Source organism: Callospermophilus lateralis, chromosome 2, assembly GCF_048772815.1.
Source record: "Callospermophilus lateralis isolate mCalLat2 chromosome 2, mCalLat2.hap1, whole genome shotgun sequence".
Taxonomy (NCBI): Eukaryota; Metazoa; Chordata; class Mammalia; order Rodentia; family Sciuridae; genus Callospermophilus; species Callospermophilus lateralis.
The window spans coordinates 60,874,771-60,901,111 of NC_135306.1; the positions used below are offsets into that span (position 1 = coordinate 60,874,771).

At 36.5% G+C, this 26,341-nt stretch overlaps 1 protein-coding gene across 4 annotated transcripts in view; it reads right to left on the reverse strand.

The window, feature by feature from the left end:
* The window catches only part of Kdm4c (lysine demethylase 4C), a 395,886-nt gene that overhangs the window by 59,591 nt on the left and 309,954 nt on the right, over positions 1–26,341 (reverse strand). For all 4 annotated transcript variants that reach the window (XM_076845987.2, XM_076845986.2, XM_076845983.2 and 1 more), the window contains one exon: positions 1,140–1,325. In XM_076845987.2, the coding sequence (XP_076702102.1) occupies positions 1,140–1,325 (186 nt within the window). The remainder of the gene's footprint in view (positions 1–1,139; positions 1,326–26,341) is intronic.

The window sequence follows — 26,341 nt, forward strand, 5'->3', positions numbered from 1 at the left end:
TGGCATAATTTTGTACTCTAGGGCACTCGAACACATCTGCACATAGTCCCAACCCACAAATGTCAAATATTTCTCAAGATGCCAAAGGAAATTGCTGGAATCATTACAAAGAACTGGGAGATTTGTTGTGGATGGGTCCTGGCTCCACAAGCCAATACTGACAACTTGGCAGCCTGTACACAAGAGGCTGAAACAAGACAAGCATATTAGTCTGCAAATAGCCTATGGCCAAGTCTCCCAGGGATAACAGAAAGAGGCAAGTTAGCAAAGCTTAGCATCTATATACAATGTTTTGCCTCATTTTGGTAGCCAAAAACCATTACAGAGAATTGGAAAGCCAAAAAAGGGATCTCAGCCATTTCTGTACTGTCATAATTTTTCTAGCTTTTGAAAAGGAGGAAGGGTTTCATCCACAAAGGACAGGTAAACTGAATAACATTTAAATTTACATGTTACTTGGTTGCAAACACTATTTTCCACAATTAACTTCAGTCCTGAGTTAAAGGGGAAAGGTAAAAACCAAACCAAAACAAAGGAGTACTTTATTCTCTTCTACTCCTTTATGAGAATGTCCTTACTCCTTCCAGGGACTTTATTCTTTCTCTAACTTCACCATTTCAGGCAGGAAGGCTCCACAAAGTTCCTGGCTATCCTCTTTTTCCCTTTAAAATGTTACTGCTTTTTGTTTCTTTTAGGAGAAATGAAATAAAATACCAGGTCCACAGCATAAATTGCACAGATTATTTGCTGCATAATTTCAGGTGATGCTTTTCACATCACTGTCCTCCAGAAAATGATCTCCCTCATACCCTGGATATGTGTAGCATATAACCTGTAATACAATGCTCAGCAATCCTGTAAATAGATTGGACATAAAGAATGGACATAAAGAGTTTTACTTATTAATCTACTTATTCATTCATTCAACTCAGTAAATATTATTGTGTCTACTGCACACTAGACCCTGGTGAATCTTGTACAAATATCTGCAAATAATTGTGTGTAATTCAGCCCCCAATAAACAAAGTCTGGACATGTCAACAATGAGCAACACAACAGAATAAAATATGCTACCTAGGTCTGGGTACAGGAGGGAATTCAGATGTTGTCTCAGCATTGAGGAGGGACAGTGACCTTACCACATTCGGATTGACCTTGTGTCGGAAGCACGTGATGTTCACCACATAAGGCCAATCGTCAGGCTCCATCAGTACCCCAGCAGCATGGGCACAAGTGACATGGAAGGAAGCTGGGCAGCGGCCGTAAGAACACTGGATGCAAGCTCCAGAGACCTTCTTAACACGGTGTCTGCAGAAGATGCATTTCTGGAGGGTTAAAACAGAGAAGAACATCACTTCACACTCTGTAACTCAGCCAATTTCCACACTTCAGAGAATAATAGCTATTAGAGGAGGAAAAAACTGATTACATCAACAAGTCCTGACCCTCCAGGGGCCCCAGTGGTGAAAGCATCTGTGGCAATATAGTCTGCTCACTTTAAAGGAAACACACTTCCACAGTCACACGCCACCAGACATATGCTTAAATGCTTCTTGTGGTTAGGAAAGTCAAATTATTTAGCACATGCTCCTCTTGGCTCAAAGCTCAGGAAAAGGCCCAAGGGTGCTCCTGTAAATCACCCACGGATGCTTTACCTCCTTGTGACAGGACTTTTTATACAGCAAAAGACAAAGACTACAGGTTTTTAGGACAGGCACAGACACTTCTAAATCAAATGAGGTCTTCAAAAACACACAAACAGCATACAGATGGGCTAAGTTTTCCATTTACAAGGAAATGGAAAGTGTTAAATGGTTCAATGTGAAAACTAGGGGCTCAAGTGTTTAATAATCCAAATCTGAACCTTTCATGACTGACACAAGAATATGCCTCCCAAAGTGAGAAAATTGAAAATCACCCCAAAGGGCATAATTCTATTGAACATTTATAGCTGACAATGCCTGGGGAAGAGAAAATGAAAATAAAAACAGCAATAATGATTACCACAATCTGAAAATTAAATTGCATACAATTAGCCCAAGACATTACCAGTACATTTGCTGCAAGAGATAGGGAAGATCACACAGCTTCACTTAATGTAAGTCTGTGCACTAATATTTGAGGAGGAAGAAAAACTGGTTATAGAACAGCACAGGCTCAGGTTTAGAAAGCAGAGGAAGCAGAATGATCAAAAAAATCAACCTTCCATTCCTTCAGATAAAAAAGGTCTACAAATCTGTTCAAATGTTGGTGCAACTGCTCTTCATTCATAGCTACATTTTCTTTCCCAAGCCAAAAAAGTTATTTAAAGTCAATATCTTTTGGGGACGGCAATATTTTATCACAGACCTGCAAGAATCAACGTGCACTTAACTCTTCTTTGCCCTCACACCTGATTAGCAACTCAGGCTCATAGATTCTGTTCCTTGGTCTTACTCTGATCTCTCCCTGTCCATCCATAGCAACTGCCATTGCCTCTACTTATGATGGCCTATGAAGCAAAGAAATGGCTTCTTAATTGGTCTCACCATCTTTTATTTCATTCTACATTTCATCTGCCCCAGAACTGCCAGAGTGATCTCTTCACTATACAAATCACATGTCATCCTGCTTAATTTCCTTCAATGGCTTCTCCTCATCTACAAGTCATTTGGTGTATGTGTGGGAGAAGATCTGCATGAGATGGAAGAGTAAAGCTCACAGAAGGGCCTACATGGCCCACTAGAGCAATGTTGTTTCCTACTAGTTCCTGCAATAGACACACACTCCAGGCACCTATCTGATTTCCCTATTCATACAGATTCAATGTAAAATTAAGTATTTTTAAGTAGGGTTTGAAAATGTGGCCTATTGATTTAAAAATTCGTTTCTCTCTCTTTTTGGGGAGGGGGTAGACAAGCAAACTGTAGACAACAAGACCCATATTATCTGCATAAAGGCATTATTTAATAGTTCATCTTGGTATCTCTAGAAATTCTTGGAATCTTTTTTTGATAATTTTTTGTACTTTAGTATCTTTTTGTCAATATAATCATTTGAAATAGAAGGGCAGCTATAACACCAAAAAATCCAATTAGGAGCCTAAGGCATTAATCACTCAATTTTTTAAAAGTCTAACTATACAACATAAAAGTCAGTTGTTTGAGTATTTTCTTAACTAATAGGGTATTTTAAGGGTAGGAAAGAGGCCAACCACTGAAGAACCTAGCAGCCACCAGGGCTTCTGTGCAACATGCTCCAGAGTTATATACTTTCCTATTAGTGGCAAATTTCCTGAGGCCCAGTGAGGTATTAGGAATCTAGTGTGAAACTACAAGTTCATAGGGTAGATACTCTGTGCTAAGCCCCCCACCCAGCTACAGACAACACACCTTGCTCTACATATAACCTAACCCTGCTCAAACTTCAGCAATAGGGGAGGAGGGAGGAATAAAACAACAACAACAAAAAGACAATGCCTAGGCCACAGTAGGAATGGCTAGAAGGGGCCTCAGATCCCACTCATGAACATTATCTCAAATAGTAAAAGCAGCAAGAAATAACATAAAGACTGTAGACACCACTTCTGTGAGAAGCAACAACCTAGACTATCCCAAAACCTTTTAGAACATATGGAATTGTCAAATCTAGAAGAGCAATCATAAAGGGGGGTACCCCCCATATACCCAGTTATATACAACATAACTGTGAGATATATAAACTCTCTTGTGAGACTGACAGAAAAGGAAAGATCCTCAAGTTCTGACATAATACATACCATATGAAAGTGTTCTAATAATCACCAAAGAACCAGCCAGGAAACCATAATACGAATCATTTGGAAATATATTCAATAACTTATAAGAATCTGATATCCTAGGACATTTCACCAAGAGAAGGCTGTGCCCTAAACAGGCCCTCAAATAAAAATAGAAGAGAGCCCTCACATAAAAGAATAAGAGAACTCCATTCTAACACATGCACACAACTCAACATAGAGATACAAGATATATGAAAAAACAAAGTAACATGGTATCTCCCCTAAGGTTGATAATTCACAAGCAAATGACTCCCAAATTAGCAAAGTAGATGAATTATGGGATAAAGAATTCATAAGAATGATTATGAAAAAACAAACACTGAATTTCAAAATACCACAGAAAAACAATTGAATGAATTGAGGAAGTCAGTACAACATATACATGAAAATTTCAATAAAGAGAAAGATGTGGGGGAAAAAATGAAACATAAATCTTAGAAGTGAAATACACAATAAATCAAGTAAAAATTTTGTTTAAAGTCTCTTATCAGAGTAGACCAGTAGAAGACAGAATCTCAAAACAAAGACAGAAAACAAAGAGGCCAGTCTTACATATTCAGTATTCCAACGGCTCAAACCAAAGAAAATAAATAGTAATAATCAGAATATACATTAAGAGACAAAATTTAAGAACTATTGAAATAAAAGAAGGATCTGAGACTGAGGTTAATGGAATGGACAACCTTTTCAGAAAAATTTAAAAAAGAAAAAAAAATTCTAAACCTTGGGAATGAGATGAACATCCACATACAAGAGGTTTTCAGAAATCCCACTAGACTAGAACAAAAAAGAACCTTTCTTCAACATATTCTAATTAAAGGGCCTAATATACAGAACAAGGATAGAATTTTAAAAGCCTCAAGAGGAAAATATCAGGTTACACTTAGAAGAAAGTTAAGCGGAATTAGGAGGGTTTGGAAGACATCATTCCAAACCCCAAAAGAAAATTACTGCCAAACAAGATGGCTAGGTCTAGCAAAATTACTATTTAGAATTAAAAGAGAATAAAAACTTTTCAAGATAAGCAGAAACCAAAAGAATTCCTGACTACTAAGCCAGAACTATAGAAAATACTTAACAAAATACTACACACAAAAGAAACCAAAACAAATTCCAGAGATTACAAATGGCTGACTCTCATTAGAAGAGTGAAGAGCAAATTTAAAAAGAGGACCAAATTCAACATTAGAAATAAATCAAAATGGTGGGGATTAATAAAAAAATCCCTCTATAACAATATTGATTCTAACTGGTCTCAAATCTCCAATTAAAAAATAGACTGGCAAATGGATCCAAAAAATTGTAAAACTCAGAAGAATGGATAAGTTTCTAGACACATTTAGTATCAAACTTGTACCAAAAAGATACAGAAAACCTAACCAGACAATAACAAGCAATGAGATTAAAACAGTAAAAAAAAAAGTTTTCCAACAAAGAAAAACCCAGATCAGACAAACTCACCTGAATTCTAACCGTCTTTTAAAGAAAGACTTAAAGGACAATCATCCTCAAATTATTCCATGAAACACAAAGAAAGTGGGTGCGACACTTCTAAATTCATTCCATGAAAGGAGTATCACACTGATACCAAAACTAGATAAGGATAAGTCAAGAAAAGAAAACTACACAGGCCAATAGCCTTGATGAACTTAGATGCACAGATCCTTAATAAAACATTAGCAAATTGTATTCAACAACACATTAAGAAAATTGTACGACATGATCAAGTTGGTTTCATTCCGGGGATACAAAGATGGTTCAACATGCACAAATCAATCAATGTAATTCATAACATAAATAGAATTGAGGACAAAATCCTATAATGATCTCAATAGGTGAAGAAAAGGCCTTTGACAAAATTTAGCACCCATTTAACATGATAAAGGTTATATACAACAAACACAAAGCAAACATCACAATAAATAAGGAAAATATGAAAGTATTTCCTCTGAAAACAAGAACAAGAAAGGACATTCACTCTCACCACTGCTGTTTAGTTCTTGAAACTCTAACCAGAGCAATCAGGCAAGAGAAATAAATAAAGGAAATATAAATAGGAAATAAAGAGGTCAAATCATCACTGACAATGATCCTATACTTAGAAGATTCAGCATGTTCCATCCTAAAGACTTCTAAGGATAATAAACAAATTGAGCAAAGTTGGAGGATACAAAATCAACTTTCAAAAAGAAATCAGTCCAGAATGGCAATATGTAAATCAATGGTTGTGCAACTGAAGTGATTCTGCAATCTGTATATGGGGTAAAAATGGGAGCTCATATCCCACTTGAATCAAAGTGTGAAATATGATATATCAAGAACTATGTAATGTTTTGAACAACCTACAATAAAAATTAATTAAAAAAAAAAAAAGAAATCAGGGAAAAATAAACTGAAAAAGAATTCAGGGAAACAATTCCATTCACAATATCTTCAAAGATAAAAAGACAACAAAACAAAAACAACAACAGGGCTAGGGCTACAGCTCAGTGGCAGAGCACTTCCCTAGCATGTGTGAGGCACTGGATTTGAACCTTAGCACCACATAAAAATAAACAAATAAAATAAAGGCATTCTGTCCATCTACAACTACAAATTAAAAAAAAGAAAGAAAGAAAAAAAAAACTCAAGATTACATCTAAGAAAGGAGATGGAAGACCTCTATTTTAAAATGTATATAACACTAAAAAAAAAAAAAAGAAGAAGAAATGGAAGAAGACACAAGAAGATAGAAAGTCCTCCTGGGTTCATGGATTGGCAGAACTAATATTGTTAAAGTAGCCATATTACAAAACAACCTATAGATTCCATGTAATTCCTATCAAAACACTACATTAGCCACAGGAATTCTAAGCAGAAAGAGCAATGCTGAAGGCATTATGTGATTTTAAACTTCAGAGCTTTAGTATCAAAAACAGAATGCTACTGGCATACAAACAGGTAAGGGAGAGCAAATGGAATAGAACAGAAAACAAACACACAAAAGACAAACACAGATACAATCATCTGATCTTTGACAAAACCACTAAAAACATACATTTGAGAAAAGGCAGTCTTTCTAATAAGTGGGGTTGGGGGGAATATATATATATATATATATATATATATATATATATATATATTACACGTGCATGCAAGCACGCACACACACATATATACAATATATATTATATATACTATATATTACATAATATATAGTGTATATATATTATACATATGAAAGAAAATAGAGTCCTATTTCTGATTCTGTGCAAAGGACAACTCAAAATGGATCCAAAATGTAAGAATTAGATCCGAAAACTTGTAACTGTTAAAAGTAAACATAAGATTTACATTCTAACATACAGGTAGAGCAATGACTTCTGCAATAGGACATTTAAAACTCAGGAAATGCTACCAAGAATACTGAAATGGAATGGCATCAATTTACAAAGTTTCTGTAAAGTAAAGGAAACAATGAAGAGCATGAAACGTGAGCCTATAGAATGGAAGAAAATCTTTGCCAGCTACTCTCTCTCAGAGGATTAATGTCGAGGATATATAAAGAACTCAAAAAAAAATTTTAAAAAAAAATGGGCAAATGGAGTAAGCAGATACTTCTCAAAAAAAAAAAAAAATATATATATATATATATATATATATATATATATATATATATTTTAAATGTTTAACACTCAGATAAATGGAAATCAAAACCACATTGAGATTTCATCTCACTCCATTTAGAATGACAATCTATCAAGAATATAAATAACAATAATTGCTGATAAAGATGCAGGGAAAAAGAAAAACTTATACACTGTTGATGGGATTGTAAATTAGTATAACCATTATGGAACTCAGTATGAAGGTTCCTCAAAAGACTAGCAATGAAACCACCATATGACCCAGTTACATCACTCCTTGGTATTTATCCTAAAAACTTATAGTCATCACGTGACAGTGATATGTGGATTTCCATCTTTATAGCAGCACAGTTCACAATAGCCAAGTTATGAAACAAGCCTAGATGACCATGAACAGATAAATGGGTAAAGAAAACATGGTGTATATACACAATGAATTTTTTTCAGTCATAAAAAAGAATGATATTACATCATTTGCAGGAAAATAGAAGGATTGAAAAGAATTATGTTAAGCGAAATACACAAGACTCAGAGTTATGGATTATATGTTTTCTTTCATATGTGAAAGATGGAGAGTAAAAAGGGGGGGAAAGGGGTCTCATGAAATTATAAGGAAAAGCACCCTGGATTTAATCCCCAGTACTGAAATAAAACACCTAAGTTAAAGACATCTAAGACAAATAAGATATTTGTATGTTACAATGGAATAGGCACTATGAAAGAAGATGAGACAAAAATGCTATGTGGAACCAGAATGAATGATGCCATGAGTCATGCTTGGAACAAGAGAGAAAAGTAGGCTTTGAGTGAAGGTGAAGGCTGACTGGATCAAGATAGTAAAACCAGTACCTGCTAACCAACCATATGGGCCCAGACCCTACATAAACATAAACATAAACATATAGGGAAAGGAACAAAACCATAATAGCCTGACAAACTAGAACCAGATGGTTAATGGGTAGAGGGTTGCAGGTGAACTGGAGAAAAAACACTTAATGTTTTATAATATAGGATAACTATACTTGACAATAATTAATTGAACATTTCAAAATAACTAGGAGAAAGAATTTTTGGATATTCCCAACATAAAGAATAATATATGACTGAGATGACTGATAACACCAATTACTCTCATCTGATCATTACACAATACATACATGTACTGAAATGTCACACTGCATTCCATAAATATGTATGATTACTATACTAAATGAAGATAAAATGTATAAAAAAATTGAAAGAAAAAAGAGAGCAATGAGAGTACCAGAAAATGTTTAGAATTTTTATACTATGGGAAATAGATGGAACTAGATTCACAGAGAAGTAGATAAGCACTAATCCTAAATAAGAACTAGCAAAGGTTACTGGAGGAGTAAGAATAGTTCCCATCTCAAAAGCCTCAAGGCTACTCCAAAGCACACTTCCACAATTAAAAAGGAAGAAACTTGGGTCAACATGAAGTAATTATTATAAAACAGTGCCACTCAGCACACTCTTCACATGCTGCTTCTGAAGATTCTCATGCATTTTAAGAATCTCTGAGCACTATGAGTGTGGTTTTCTTTATATGGCCTGTGGAGGCACTGATGATTGTGCCTTCTGAACAAAGCCCTGAGAATTACTAGGAAACAGAGTTGGGAATGTGCCAGGGCAGAGCTTCTACCTGCTATAAGAGCTGAGGCTGGACACCAAAGTAGGAAAAAAACACTGAATTAATGCCTATCTCCTCAAGATAAGTGTATTTCACTTTAAAAATACATTGTGTGTGTGTGTGTGTGTGTGTGTGTGTGTACATACACATTTTTTTAAGTGTGTGTTTGGTGGGGAAGTGAATGGGAGAAGATCAGAAGGCAGTTGACAGACTTTGGGGAACTTACAGCCCAGCAAAAAACCATCAGTAGCTGTATTAGTTTTGTCTTCTGTTTATTTGTTTTGTCGCACTGGAGATTGAACCCCAGGTGCTTTACCCCTGTGCTACATTTCTGGCCCTTTTATATTTTTATTTTGAGGTAAGATCTCTCTAAATTGCTGAAGCTGGCCTTGCAATCCTCCTGCTTTAGCCTCCCAATTAGGATTAAAGGGTGTACCACCACTCTTGGCTTAGCAGGTTTTCTTCACGAACTGTTCTGGCAAGGTTAATGCCAAAGAAGAACATAGTCCACTCTGTCCTCAAGTATAGGCACAAGTAGGGCCCCTAATTCTACCTAAATATAAATCTCCTAGGATCTGAACCAACATTCACCAATAAGAAAAGTAGATTCACATTTGAGCCAAGAAAGAGAAAGTGCACTCAAAACATTCAACTAAACTACAAACAAATACTTTAAAAATCAAAAACACTTGAGGAAAGTCAATGCCATAAAACAGAGGGTGCTATAATTAATAAAGAGAAAAGTAAAAGCTAAGGAGGAAGGTATACATAAACAAGATGAACCTAAAATAGGTACTGTACATATCATGATAAAACTTTCAAAATATATCCCATCAATTAAAAAAAAAAAGGTAACAACCACATAGTCAACTCTGCAATTGTCACACACACAAAAATAATTCAAGGCTTGTTGACTACTGCAATGCGTGCCTACAGATTGTATAGTACCCAGAAGAAAGGTCAAAAGATGGAAAATGTAACACAAATTCTAAGGAGCACAGAAAAGAGTCCAGATGTTCTGTTACTCTTCTAAATGGCACCCCAGAGAAATAGAAAAATAATAGAAATTATTTAGATCAACCAAAGTCCCAACAAGTAGAATTCATTATATTTAAAAAAAAAAATACTTTAAGCATAGCCTTGTTACAAGGAAGGAAGGAAGGGAGGGAGGGAGGGAGGAATTAATTCTAAAACCTTCCAGAGAAGAAAAGTGAAATGTCAGGTAACTATCAGATTTCTAATCTGAAATAGTACATTCAAAAAAAGACAGTGATATGATGATGTTTTCCAATCTCTGAAGGAAAATTAAATGTGGTCTGTAATCATGCATATAATCATTTAAGAGTGAGGATAACATAGTTTCTCCTTTTCTATTTCAAATTCAAGAATCAGAAATGTGTATGAAGAAATGAAGAGCAACCAAAATACTAAATATATAGATAAAACTAAATGAAAACTGACTTTATAAAATAATAATGGAAAATCTTCCAGATTGTTTATTTTTAAATTTTTTAATTTGTTCTTTTCAGATATACAAGACAGTAAAATATATTTGGACACATTATACATACATGAAATATAACTTCCCATTCTTGTGGTGGTACATGATGTGGAGTTAACTGGTTTTATATCCATATATGAACATAGGAAAGTCATGTCTGGTTTATCTTATTGTCCTTCTTATTCACATCCTCTCTTCCAGATTTCAAATAAAGTTTAAATAGATAACTTATATGTTCCATATAAGGAGAAAGTGATATTTAAAATGTTCTAATGTTCTTGAATTGTTTGGTAAAAGAAGAAAAAGTATCAAATAAACTAATAGAGTGGGGGGGGGCGAATGATGAAAAATAATTAATTCAAAAAAGACAAGAAAGAAAGGAAAAAGAATAGGAGGGAGCCAAAAGAAAATACATTGTAAATTGGTAGAATTAAACCCTGAGTTTGTTTTCTTAACTATAAAAACTAACCTTTATCTTATAAGCCAGACTTTTTTAAAGTGTGAGATTAAAAATAGTTTAGACTTGTGAAACATGCATTCCTAGTTGAAATTATTCAACTCTGCAACTTTAGTACAAATGCAGTCATAGGTAATATATAGGCATTGCTGTGTTGCAATAAAACTTTATTCACAACAATGAGCACATGCCTTTGTTTGCTGACCCTTGCTACAGGCCACAGGCACATATCTGAAGTTGGTAAGCTATGAAATGATTGAACTAATATTTAAGAAAGATCACTTTAGTTGCAAGGGAGATAAAGTATAGACTGATAGGGAAAGAAACTGGAAACATTGAAGCAAAGAATGATGAAAAGTTGGGCTCAAGGGAAGTAGCTATTAGGAAGAAAGTAAAATTTAGATTCTCGACCCATGCTAAAACTAAATATTCAAGGAGATGAATTTAATGGGCTACTGGATACAGGTGCAGACCTTAGCATCATCTCTCATCAAGAATGGCCAAAACATTGGCCATTACAACAAGCCACTCAAATGCTTCGAGGCCTAGGAGTGGCAACTAATCCCCATAGAACTGCAATGGTATTAGATTGGAAGGATCCTGAAGGATGTGAAGGAACTATATAGCCAGATGTATTGGATCATCTTCCCGTAAATTTATGGGGACGAGATGTCCTAGATCAATTAGGTTTGACATTAACAAATAACATCAATCAAAATGCACCCACTATTATGGCTAGACAAGGTTTTAGGAAAGGAAAAAGATTAGAAAAACAAGAACAAGGTATAGCAGCACCAATACAAATAGATCAAGGAACAGACAGACATGGGTTGGATTTTCAGAAAGGGCCGCTGAGACAATAAAAATTACCTGGAAATCAGAAAGACCAGTATGGGTTCCTCAGTGGCCCCTGACTAAAGAAAAGATACAAACAGCCCATGACCTGGTCAAACGATTAGCAGAAGGACATATACAACCTTCTGTATCTCCCCATAATACTCCCATTTTTGTCATCAAAAAGAAATCTGGTAAATGGAGATTATTGCAAGATTTAAGAGCCATTAATAATGAAATGCTTATTATGGGACCTGCTCAATCAGGGATTCCTCAATTGTCTGCTTTGACAAAAACCTGGTATGTTTTAGTTATAGATATTAAAGATTGTTTTTTTTCAATTCCAATTCATCCTGAGGATAGTCCACGTTTTGCATTTACTATCCCTGCACTGAATCATGAAGGTCCTGATCAGAGATATGAATGGAAAGTACTCCCTCAAGGGATGGCTAACAGCCCAACTATGTGTCAAATTTATGTTAACAAAGTAATCCAGCAACTTAGAAATCAAAATCCTGAACTACAAATATTTCACTATATGGATGATGTATTATTAGCACACAAAGATAAAAACACATTGCTAGAATGTTATGCCACACTTACAAACTTATTAAAAAATTATAATCTAGAGATAGCAATAGATAAAGTACAATTAAATTTTCCAATTAATTATTTAGGAGTTCTATTATCCTCAACCATGGTCCGTCCACCCAAAATTCAAATACGAGTAGATCAACTCAAATCACTTAACGACTTTCAAAAGTTATTAGGAGACATAAATTAGATAAGGCCTTATCTAGGCATACCAACAGGAGAGTTGGGACCTTTATTTGATATCCTAAAAGGTCCATCAGATCCAAATTCACCCCGCATGTTAACGCCTGAAGCAAGAAAGGCATTAAAAATCACTGAAACATATATGGAAAATATGCATTTGGATAGAATTGATATAAGTTTGCCTTTATTATTTATTGTACTACCAACAAAAAATATTCCTACAGGAGTATTTTGGCAAGAAGGTCCATTATTATGGATACATTTATCTTATTCTCCTAACACTATTCTTACTAGGTATCCTGAGGCTGTAGGACAATTCATACTCAAAGGAATAAAAGCAGCAAAGGGAGTGTTTGGAATTTCTCCCAATAAAATTATTACTCCATATACTATGAATCAAATTGATGATATAGCTAATGAGTTAAACACTTGGGCAATAATCATGTGCAAATCTAATGTTTCATTTGATAACCACTTACCATCTAATCCTTTAGTGTCTTTTTGGTCATCGCATCCTGTAATTTTTCCAAAAATGACAAGAAAAACACCTATCATGAATGCTCCAAATATATTCACTGATGGGTCAAATAATGGTACAGCAGCAATAGTTAACACCTGATCAAACTTTTGCATTTTTAGTACCCAAACAATCAGCTCAAAAGGTAGAGCTTAATGCAGTATTACAGAATCTTCAAATATCACAAAAGTTTGCATTTAATTTATTTTCTGATAGTCAGTATATAGTTAGTGCTATAGTATCCCTTGAAGATGCTGTTAGGATTTCCCTTCCTCTACTGTTTTCTCTTTGCTTTCCACTATACAAAGTCTAATCTGGGACAGAAAAGATCCGTTCTTTATAGGACATATCAGGGCACATACAGGATTGCCTGGAGCCCTTAGTTTGGGCAATGATTTAGCAGATAAAACTACACATGACATACATATTTTTCTCTACACTAGAAGAAGCTACGAATTTTCATAAAAAGTTCCATGTCAATGCTAATACTTTACAAAAGCATTTTAAAATAACTAAGGAACAAGCTAGACAAATAATAAAACAATGTCAAAATTGTGTGACCTTTTTACCACAAGTTAATCTTGGAGTCAATCCTAGAGGATTGATACCTAACCATATTTGGCAGATGGACATCACACACTTGCCAGAATTTGGAAAATTAAAATATTTGCATGTTACAGTTGATACTTCTTCTAGATTTTTGATGGGCTCCCTTCGTGCCGGAGAAAAAAACTAAAGATGTTATAGCTCATTGCTTACAAAATTGTGCCACTGTGGGCGTTCCAAAATAGTTAAAAACAGATAATGTCCCTGGTTATACTTCTACCTCTTTTAAACAATTTTGCTCAACATTTGGCATTACTCACATAACAGGAATTCCATACAATCCACAGGGACAAGTCATAGTTGAAAGAGCTCATCAAACTATTAAAATTTACTTATTAAAGCAAAAAGAAGGAATTGGGAAGGGGTATATATTCCCCAAAGATAAAGTTAAAATAACCCTTTTTACTCCAAACTTTTAAAATTTGGATTCATCAGGGTTTAGTGCTGCGGAAAGGCATATGTGTCCAAAAAATGCACATAAGCCCAAAGTACTTTGGAAGGATATTCTAACAGGACAATGGAAAGGTCCTGACCTAGTAATTGTCTGGAGTCGGGGGTCTGTTTGTGTGTTTCCACAGGGAGAACAGCAACCGATTTGGATTCCAGAGAGATTAACTAAGGTCCTGACCCAGTGATTGTCTGGAGTCGGGGGTCTGTTTATGTGTTTCCACAGGGAGAACAGCAGCCGATTTGGATTCCAGAAAGATTAACTAAAGCGATTTCTACAGACCAAAAAGATGATTTGGCTCAAATCCATAACAACTGATATCCAAAACTCCAGTTTGGATATTCTTACATCTGCGATAGAACCAGGATGCTTTTTTCAATATCTATTTTATTATTGCCCTTTCCCACATCATAAAGTTCTATTTTGTTTTTTGAGCTCATACAGACCTAGGTTAATGTTTTGCTGATCAGTTCTATTTTTTTGACTATAGAGTTTTTAAACATTGCAATGGAGATTTCACCTGTAAAAAGTTATAAGGCCTTTACTATTATGTTATGTGTTGTATGTATTATATTATGTGTGCACACTTGTGTTTTGTGTTATGTTTGAATGTACGTATGTCCATATATCATATATGATGAGTGCTCATGAAAAAATGGATCCAAATATTTTTTTTTCACGTGATTTAAATGGTTTAATTTAGATTGGGTGAAGACAAAAATAAAACCAATCTACAGCTTCTGCAATAGCCATCACTAAACTGCTTACAAAACTTGCCTGGACTATGCATCACTTGTATGCATTGTGAACTCACTTGTATGCATTGTGAACTATCCGTTGGTGCAGCAACTTGTTGGGGTATTTATGTGATGGTGTCATCGGTGGTACAATTTTCCAAAAGGAACCATCACTGAACTGCTTGCAGAACTTGCCTGGACTATGAATCACTTGTATGCATTGTGAACTCACCTGTATGCATTGTGAACTATCTGTTGGTGCAGCGACCTGTGGTAGTGTTGGGGTATTTTTCCTGATGATGTCATCGGTGGTACAATTTTTCCAAAAGGAGCCATCAATTGGCTTGGTGTATCTTCCTCCCTTCTGCTTCTCATGGTCGTTCAGCTAAAATTTGGGGGCCAACAGAGGTGAGGCAAAGAACCTCACCCCCTCGCTGATACAAAGACCTATCCACAGGTCTGGCTGTATACTGGACCGGTAGTCAGTGACGGGTAAGATCCAATTGCAATGGTACCAACCTAAGACAGGAGGCTGACCCCTTGAGGTTAGCTCATCCGATAGCAGGTAAGGACCACATGTACTATTGGACAACCTAAGGCAGGCATGGTCCCTAAGCCACATGCTTGTTGTTTAAACAGAGAGGGGGAGATGTTGAGAGCCACAGCTGAAGGGGCCCCAGCAAACTTCCAGCTGCCAGCTGATGATTGGCTCACAGCGGCCCCAGCAACTTCTTGCTGCCAACTGATTGGCTCCTCTGCGGTGATGCTCATTGGACTGTTTCCCCGCCCTTTCAGACCATGGAGCTGCTCATTGGGGGACTTTTTTGGCTCTGCCCACGAATCGGCCTTAAGAGCAGGAGGACGGGGGAGGTGGAGAGGCTTGTGGGAAGCCGGTGGTAGCAGTTGGGCTCTGAAGGTTTTTCCTGAGGAGCTGTTTTGTTTGGCGTGTGTGGTTCTAAAAATAAAGTTTGTTTCTTTTGACAAGTGGCTCCTGAATTGTGCCCAGCCAGACTGCAGCAACAGCACAGCAGGAAAATGCTGGCACAAGTAACAAGATATTGTGACTTTAGGGTGTCACTCACTTTTACATTTTCCCAGGAAGGATACCGGGGACTGATCAGCTAATATTTGTTTAATTAAACTGAATCCTCCAAATTTCATGACCTGATTTCTGTTTCCTGAACAGGAACAAAATACCCCCTTGTAATATTTTTAGCATCAAGAACATTAGAGCAAGCATCAGAACTACCAGGAGGCATGGTTAAAATGCAGAATACAGGCCTTGCCCCAGAGTTTCAGGAACTCTGTGAGGGGGGCCATTGGACCTGCATTTCTCAGTGATACTGATATTGTCAATCCATATGTCCCACTTTGAGAATCACTGGCTTAGAGGGTTAAATAATAAAGAGTTATCAATTATTCTGAGATACTTTAGTACAAGAAAATTCAAGAAGTACAATGTTCCTTTCACCTATTCCACAGTGTCAAGGGCTGAGAAAATCCTCAGGAGAATATGATGTATAGAGCACTTTACTTTCTTGGGGGACTGGATTTCCATGCTTATTCCAGTGGCATAGGCCATTAAGGCTACTAATGGATTGAGGAAGTAATGAAGTATCTGGCAATGAGGTTTTGTGTATCATTAGATTTCCTTGAGCATATAGCTTGGCAAAGGGCATCAAGAAATGATGAGCTGTGAAGGAGTTGGAGGTTCAAAGCACATCTTCCCTTTTATTCTATTAATATGATTTATAATATGATTTTGTTTTTGTTTTGCCAGTTTTATGGTTCTTTTTTCTTCCATAAAAAGGCAGGTAATTCTAAAATAGGCACAAATGCATTTTATTTTAATTACTGGTTCTCTATCAGACATGTAACAAGCTAATGATAATGATAAATTAACTAATTCCTTTTGCTTTTCAAAGATACTTTTTTCAAGCACAACACAGCAAGCTAATGCTCCCAACTGAAACAGTGCATTATGTTGGACTCAGTGGACGTCACTATTGTTGCAGGTAAGTCAGAAAACTGATGATGAAACTTCCATCTTGCTCCAAATCCTTCCACATAGAAAGCAGAAACTCCAACTCCCAACACCACCTGTAAGATTTACCATCTGGGGCAGGCATGGTGGTGCACGCTGGTAATCCCAGCAACTTGGGAGACTGAGGCAGGAAGATCACAAGTTCAAACACACCCTCAGCAACTTAGTAAGGCCCTAAGCAACTTAGCAAGACCCTGTCTCAAAATAAAAATGGCTGGGGGTGTGGCTCAGTGGTTAAGCACTCTGGAGGTTCAAACCCTAGTGAGCACCCCCACTCCCAAAAGCCTTATGTTCTGCTTATCAGTAGAGATTAAGTCATTCTCTCAAGTGAACAGCAAGGCTGACTGATGCTTTAGGAACAATGATATGATAAAGTTTGAATTCAAAAACAAAAACTTACAATTTAGCGGTAACAGACATATAGCAACTTGACCAGAATGCAACACCTGTCACATGAAAGTGAGATTTAAAAGGAGACAGAAAAGTAGACTCATGCGAAGAGAAACCAGTTCACCCAGAGAACTAAAGAGCAGCAGGGGCGGGCAGAAAAGGGAGGACATTGAACTCTGAGGTCCCTAGTAGATGGACTCTGCTGGGATTGACTATTTTGTGACAGCAGTCTAACCAATGTTCTGATGTCAGCAGTCCAAGGATGTTACAGATCACACAGAAAACACAAAATGATGGGAAAGCACGATTCTGTACACTTGTGCAATTGCTCCTAATGTGGTAAGCCCTCTGCACCTCCCCACAAAAAGTTATTTCTACACTTCAGAGCATTGAAACAAACAGCTTATGATGCTGAGTATATTGAATTAAATCTTTATTTATGGTTGGTATCAGAGGCAATCTATCTCATCGCTTTTTATTTGGTGACAGTCACCATGTAAAAGGTGAGAAAGCTAAGAAAAAGTCAAAGTAGCAGACCAAGAGGGAAAGGGCAAAGTGATGAGCTCAGCCAGGCCAAGAGACAGGGATAGAAAAATGGACTGGGGTGGCAAAGCATCAGATATCAGGCTACATGTATTCAAAACAAGGCTAAAGAGCCATGGTTGGCTTTGAAAAAATGTTAAATGAGAATCACAAATGAATTTTAGAACTGCAAAGGCCATAGCAATTCAGACATAAACTGGCAAATTAATAAATGACTTCTGAAAATATTATGTCAACAGCACAGTTATATTTGTTTTATTTTGGATCAACAAATACACCACAAGGAAGATGACCAAATATGTGTCCTTTTGGAAGCACATTTAATCAAGCACCAGAACACTGACTACATACTATAGTGCTCAAAAAAATATCCATTAACTAAATAAATGACTGGTTTCAATTATTATATGTATTACCTCATTATTTAAGCCACTTTAATACCTATTAAATATCTTCTATATAAAAAGCATTTTGAAAAAAGCAAAAGGATATATAAAAATGAAAAAGATATGACCCTTGAAATTTAAGAAGCTTAATTTGGCATTCGAAAATCACTTTGAATGTGGTAACAAAAGCTTTGCAGTGATAATCACAATAGGAACGATAGAGCTCTACTGGGTTTGGAAGGAGAGAGTGTGAGACTTGCTGGGCAAAGGTGAACATGGCCTCGTATTCTCTACCTATAGCAGCAATTGCACTTTTACTGAGCAGACCTACAAGAGAGACGAGAAGATGAGCTCCATAATGGGGTGGGGGGCAAAGTGTATGCACCAAATACTGGAAGGACAAGGAAGCTAGTATGATTCTGTCTTGATGGCACAAGTCACACGGGAGTTAGTCATGTGGCAGGACATTGTAGACAAGTCCCCTGAACTGAGGGCCAGGGGTCACATAGTCCGGACAGAATTGGATGAGTCACATAATGCAGGCTCATAATAACTCACAAAAAGTAAAATCAAGTTTTCCACAATTAATTTTTTAGATTTCAGATGTGGTGTAAGTGAATCTGCACCAGGTCAGAGGCTACACTGGAAAGTTTTGGGGGCACGTGCTTCACACTGGTTGAGACTACAGCAGCAAGGATACAGGACCTGCCACACAGCTCAGAGAAGCTTCCTAACAGGGTTTTAGCAGACCAGGGAAACCAACACAAAGAGGCGGACTCCACTGAGATCATCCTAGAGAACTAGCAGGCTTCAGTTACTGTACATGGAGTGGGATGAGGGGAAGGAAAGGCATTCTAGATGCAGGTAACCAAACTCTGAGGTGGAAAACATGAAGTAAAATTGAGTGAGAACACAGCCAGAGGAAGACAGGCCAAAACAGCAAGATCTTGAAAGGCCTTAACTATACAAACTCCGTCACGAATTTCACTTGCCCAGGTGAGAGAATAACAATTCATGCTATAACTTAGAGGTTTGTGCACTGAAGCCTGGTCCTCAATGTGGTGGTGTAAAGGTGTTAATCTTTATCAGGTGGAGCCTAATAGAAGGTCATTAGGTCATAGGGACTCCATCTTCACAAATGGACAGATGCTATCTAAAGGGGGTGGGTCAGGCATGGTGGGACTAGATTAGCTTTCACAAGAGGAGCTTGTTATAAAGGAGGTTATCCCACTCACTTGCCCCTTCTGCACATGGCTGTTTCCTTTCTCACCTTTCTACCAAGTTATGACACAGCTGGGGCCCTCACCAGGGTATCAGCATCACATCGTTTAGACCTTCCAGAACCAGAATCATGAATCCCAAACTCCTTTCTTCATATATTACCCAACATCAAACATTCTATTGTAGTGACACAAAATAAAATTAGAGAGCTTAGCATTTGCAGCTAATTTTCTGATGGAAAATTATTACAATTTCCTAAGTGGTTCTGGGCTAAGCTTCAGGCAACTAAGCAATTCTACAGATCAGTCTACTCAGAAAATCAGCACCAACTTTAGCTACAAATACCTGTTGGCCACACACATCTCTTCAATTATCCATGTTTTGCTCCTCTAGAGTTGAACAAATCATATTTGTCTTTTCATCAAAGGCACTTGGCACAGTGTACAAACTAAATATCTGGGGAGAACCTAGACCAAACACGACACTCCTCCAAATCTCCTCTCCATGAGTAGTATTTCACATTAGTTAGCATGGACCAGGAAGTCAGATAGATCTTGTTTTGAAATCTAGGCTGGCACAGGGACAAAGGCAAGTCACACAAATAGCAAAACTAACACAGGTGCAACAAAACAGGAGTGAAGGGCAAGAAGATTGAAGGTAAAACACACTAGGTCTTTGAACTCTCCCCTTCTCTCTTCTATGGTACTCTCTGCAGAAATAGAGCTTCCCTGCTACACTTACTACCTGTGCTGCGCAGGAAACCCAGATATAAGAGCAACATTTGCAAATAAATTAAATATTAAAGGCAACATCACAATCTCAATAACAATCTCATGTTAAAAGAAGTTCTTCACGGGTAGTATATAGCAACATTTGCTGAATCACAAAATAGGTTGTTATCTATGTTGAGAAAAATCAATCACTTATCATTTTTTACTTCTCTCAACAGCCTATTTGGGTTCCATCCTTCATTTCAAGTGTATTTCATATTTAAAGGGCAAATGGGGGCATACAATTACAGAATATAGACAGCTTTAGAATAAATCTTATTCTGAGTATTTATTAAGTGTCACTAAACATCTTTCAGGAAATGGGAGGGGAAAGAAAGCCTCTTAAACCACAAAATAAGTGTTCTCTAAATACCTTTGAATTTGCATTTTTATTTCCTTTTATGTTAATGTTAAAGAGCACATGTTTCCTAGAGGAAATTTCATTATTTGAAATTACTGTTTACCAGAGATCAAACAGAAATGCTTGCTCTCTCTGAATGAAGCATTTATTAGTTGAACTCAGAATTGCTGAATTATTTGCTTAACAAGAGAAAAGTCACACCATCCTTTTTGGTACATCTGGCCCCTGGCAAGAGCTGCTATTGTGTCCACTTCTCATCCAATAAAAATGTCCCCCAATTTTAAAGTTTCTTATAACTTAGGAGAGTTTCTAAACTCTAACCAACTTACATAGTTTTATAATTCTCTGAATTAATGTTGGGAACCACAATATTTTAAACATTTAGTTCACAGTTAAATTTTATAAACACACAATTTTCCTACTGTGGCATAATTGAGCAAGGCCAGGTAATAAGCATTCTGTTCCAAGAACAAGGAAAAACAAAAAAAATCATTATTTATTATGAATATCAGATATGATTTGCTATTGGTATTATTTAAGTAAGGCCTAAGACACATTTTCTATTTATTTCTGGCCTCAAGCATGAGGGCCTAAAGATACCTGACAAAAATAGAATAAATCAAAGATAAGGACTAATTATCCTTAGATAATATTTGTTCTCAGAGTGCAAATACCCAACAACAGTAAAGTCTGCACTGTTGATTTGCTGATTTTTTTTAAGAAGTGTTTATGCTTTCTAAAATTCCAGTTTTCTCTTTGATTATTGAAAATCCATGCATATGTGAGTCTGGGATGAAACAGGAAATATGTGCCTCATTCACAGATCTGTAGTGAAGAAATTGTGCCCCACAAGTGACTTTCAAGCATCTCTTGTCTGACTTCCCCTGGGCATTTTTTTTAACAGTTTAAACGCACCTTCAGAGACACTCAGCTGCACATACTTCTCTTGATGAGTGATACTTATTATGAGCAGTTCAGAAAAGGAACAATATGAGAATTCATTATTTTTGATAACCACACAAGCCTCCATGATGGGGTGTTCTTACTGCTCTCAACACCAGAAGCTTTCCCAAGGCTTCTGAGTGCATATGACCCTTATTAGAAACTGTCATCCATGAATTGTTCTGTCTGTGACCTGGCCCAACCTCTTCGACTTCTGCCTTTCAACTGTGCTAACAGCAGACCTCACTGAGAAAATTGATGCGAAAGCTGAAATACCCTAGCAGTATAACTCCAAACAAAGCTGAGAGAGCAGTGATGAAAACCTCTAAAGTCAGTGCAGGGAGGACATGTCCCAGGTGACCTTTCAGAAGAAGCACCTTTCACAGAAGAGACAACTACAACCCTGGGAAGAGATGATTCAGAGATGGTCCCCTTGAGTGCACACTGGGGGCCCAGGTTAAGGCCAGCCCCTTTTCCTGAAGCTCTGACCACCACCTCTTCGATTTGAGTGCCTGGGGGGATGGTTACTACATGAAAAAAGTTCTGAAAAAATGTGTTTGGGGATTTGTCTTCATAAAAGATAAATTTGGAGGTTCCAATCACAAGTGGCCCTTAGGCCTCTCTGAAAATCCTTTAACCTTTCCCCAATTAAAGAATGAACAAAAGAGGGCAAAACAGGCTCTGGTCAAAGGTTTGAGGCTGAAAACTGCCACCACATGGTCTTACACTACAGTACAAACCAGCCTATTGCTTCTGAATCACCACTGTGGGCTGTCTTTAAGGATTACTAGGGGGTCAATATTTTTTCAGGGATTAATTTATGATGAGAACAATGGGTAAATATACCAAGCTCAATTGCTTCCTTGGTCAAGTAAAGATAGTAACAACAAGCTCTCCTGTAAAGCTGCTCTCAGTTAAAGAAACAACAATATTAATAAGTTCAGCACAATACAGGAGATACAGGATGAGATAAGGAATGCTGCCCTATCCCTCCAAAATGTTACCTCTCTTCAGCACCAGCCCAAATCCTCACATTCTAAAGACAGGCGAGCCTCTTTCTTTTCCTAAGTCATAGGGCCACCAGGCATGGCATTCCCTGGTTTGTCTCCCCACCACCTCCACTGTCACATCACTGACAGTCTCGAAATACATACGCTCACAATTAGAATCACACATTAACAGATCCTGCTACTTAACCAATTGATAGAAAAGTATATATATATTACTATATCACAAATTTGAAACATATTCTTATAATTATATACTTCAATTATTATTTCTTTTATATTCCTGTATATTTTAAATATTTTTAAATAGTTTGCTAAGAAATCCATAGGCTTTACCAAAAACTGCCAAAGTAGTTCACAACACAAAAGAAGAACCCCTAATGCAGAATAATTAAAACTGTCCACAACATAATACAAAAGTGAGAAATTTGGGATGAAATTAAATAAACACAATGATAATAACCAAAAACACATCTGAGCAGAAATTTAGGAAATAAGCAAAAGAAAAAGCACTATGTTTAGATTAGTTGGACCATGAGCTTTTCTTTTAGTTTTTTTCTTTTACTAATTTATAATAAAAAATTTTTAAAGATGGGACAAAACCATGAAATCTTTGGTTATACTTTTTCTGATCTTGTTTCAGAATCATAGCCTGCAGCTTGGTGCCACAATGAACCAAAGACATCCAGTTCTATACTCTGTTTTCTTGTCTTTCCAGCTAGCCATGATCAGTTCTCCTAAAAAAGAAGGTGTGGCTGCAACACAGCAGTAAGGTAATTCCAAAGTGGATTTTGTTCATGAGAACAACATCTACATTATCTACAACATTTTGTCATGAAAAATTGGTTGGCTGTCTCCAAGTAGATATTGAAACAGCCTAGTGTTAACTGTTTAGCCAAGTCTGAGAACATTAATTTCTGTTAAAAGTATATTTCAATTAAAGGTAAACATTTTCACATGCTAGGCCACATCTTACTAATTCATGGCATGGTCTTCATAATTAGTTTTTCATTCCCCTTCTATTTCTTAATGGAATTTTTTCAATTTTTAAAAATTCCATTTCTGTGAGATTGTCTCAAACAGAAGGGTGAATTATCCAAGCAGATGTAGGAAAGGGTGTGTTCACGCTCTAAGAGATATTTACTGCTTATATAATGGCTTGTTGGAAATCACAAATCTGTGGGATTCTATCACTCAGCTTTCTTTGTTAAAAGGTGAAGAAAGTCCAGTTCATTCTGAAATCCGTACACCTCCATTTCTCTGTGTGTACTCACACAGCAATAGAAAACCCAAACAAGGAGTAGTAAAATATAAACTTTAAGGCTGAAGTAGCAGTTTTCAATAGTAAATGATAAAGTAAAACATTATTGTTTGAAATCCTATTCAAATGGTACTGGCCAAATGAATAAAAATGAGGACACAGAAAAAAGAATTTGGGTCTCTGATTTTTTGTTAGATTGTTGTTATTTTTGTTTCTAATAATAAATATAAAATTTGGGGCTCATTATAGCTCCTGGTATCTGAGAAGATTTTCAGGCTAATTCATATATCCTTCTTCCTACCCAGAAGAGACTCCTTTCAGAGGGTTTCATCTGCAGATGTACATCAACAGGATCACTGAGGGGATTAATGGGATAAAGGATGCAGAAGTGCTTTCTAAATATAAAAGGCATTACCAACATGATCATTGTTAGTGATTTCATTTAAAAAATAGAAGAATGTGATAATACACAAATTCTTTTCAGGTTGATCCAAATGGGGAAAAAAATTGGATCAGCCCAGTAATTGGAAAAGTTCCACAAAGGAGAAAGAGAGAAGAAGGGCAGGGAGACACAGAGAGATACAGACAGAAGACACTGAACAAATAGCCCTTCACAAAAGAGTGTAGCTGCATTTGCCAAGCCTGTGGTCTGAGACCTGGGTCAGGACAAGCAACAACTCTTCTCAACCTAATCTGTACAAAGTCCCTTGGTCAAGCCTTACTCAGTACCATTTGCTTTTTTCTGCCCACATCTTCCCAGCCACAGGCCCATAATTCACTTAAAAAAAAAAAAAAAAAAAAAAACAAGAATTGTTTTAATGGTAGTCTGTACAGACTAAAGTGGGAACATTGGAGAATACACAAGTCTTGTCAGAGGAATTAGAAAAGAGAAGAATGTGTGTAGGGAAAACCTCATTTCACTACAGGAAAATATCTTTGAGTACATCCACAATGATAGGAGTCTCATTTCACATATAGGTTCAGGTTTTAAGATGAGATACTGGGAATTAAAGAAGCAAAATAAGCCAAGTGGTCAGGGGCACATTTTGAAGCAAAGCCCCAGTGTGAATTGATATGTTTTTTTCCCTTATAGAGTAATCCAGGAAGAGATGGACATAGGGTAATCAGCACAACTTAATGTTATTTTTACAGAGTCAACTCTTGGTTACACATAGAGTTCACTTTCTTCTTCAAGTGGATCAGATTGTGGTTGTGGGAAATGGTACCATCTTGGAGAAAGGATCCTACAGTGACCTATTGGCCAAGAAAGGAGTGTTTGCTACCATAATTCACACTTGAGCCTTCACTTTCCAGTTCCAAGGCAGGTGGAACGACCACATCTTAAATCAGTATGCTTAAATCTGCATGCTTCATTGATTGATTAATTGACTGATTTTATTGATTAGATGAGTAATTGAAAGATTTTATAAGGGAATTGAACCCAGGGCCTCACATGTACTAGGAAAGTGTTCTAATACTAAACTATGCCCCCCAGTTCTCAGATTTACTTTTATGGGGTAGGAGAGTGATTACCTTACTAGATTCAAGGTTTCCAGCCCAAACTTTGAAAATGTTTTATTTTTGCTGTTATAGCTATGTTTACTAAAAAAAAATTTTTTAAACCAGGAACAATAAAATCATGTATCTACCAAACATTCAACAAAAGAGAAGACATTATGTATCTAAGGCCCAAGTATCCTATATAAAATTAGGGAACATGTATTTTTGCACCTTTGCCTAGGATTAAAAACTATTTTTTTCTTTAAATTATTTTAGTATAAAGTGTCTAACTAAAAAATTCTATAAATACAAAAGAGATAGAAGAATTATTATAGTCTATTATTAGATTTATGTGGAAGTTTGCCAAAATCTTACAAAGGTTTTTCATCTCTCTTTCAAGTTAATTCAGACCTTCACTATGGACTTGTATTGGGTTAAACAATTTCTATGAAAGTAACAAGTTGAACATTTTCATTGAAAATCACCTGAGAGTCCACAGGAAGAAAGAATCACCTGTAGAGGTTTATTTCAAATATTCATGAACTAAGCAAAAGGAGAGATTAAAAATAGAGCTCCCAAGCAATGGAGGGTTTTAGTTTTTCCCAAAACTTTCAGCTTTATGATGATCTTTTCACAATTTGGCCCACCTGCTAATAAAATGCTTCTTTGACCTACTAGGATCAATATTTTCACTTGGAAAGTTCAATTAATTCTTCTGCTTACAGGAAAATTACAGTTATTAGTAGCCATACATGAAGAATTATGACAGTAAAGCGTATTCAGTTATGTGCCTGTTTCTGAAAGTGACAGTTGGGCATACCAGACAAATCAAAGGAAATACATTGCTAAAACACGAGTCCGAGAAAAATATGCTAAGGAATTTATATCTGTAGGGGAAAGGAGAATACAGCACATACTTAATGGTCATGTAGAAACATCGCTACTGTTGGACTATTCCTTAGT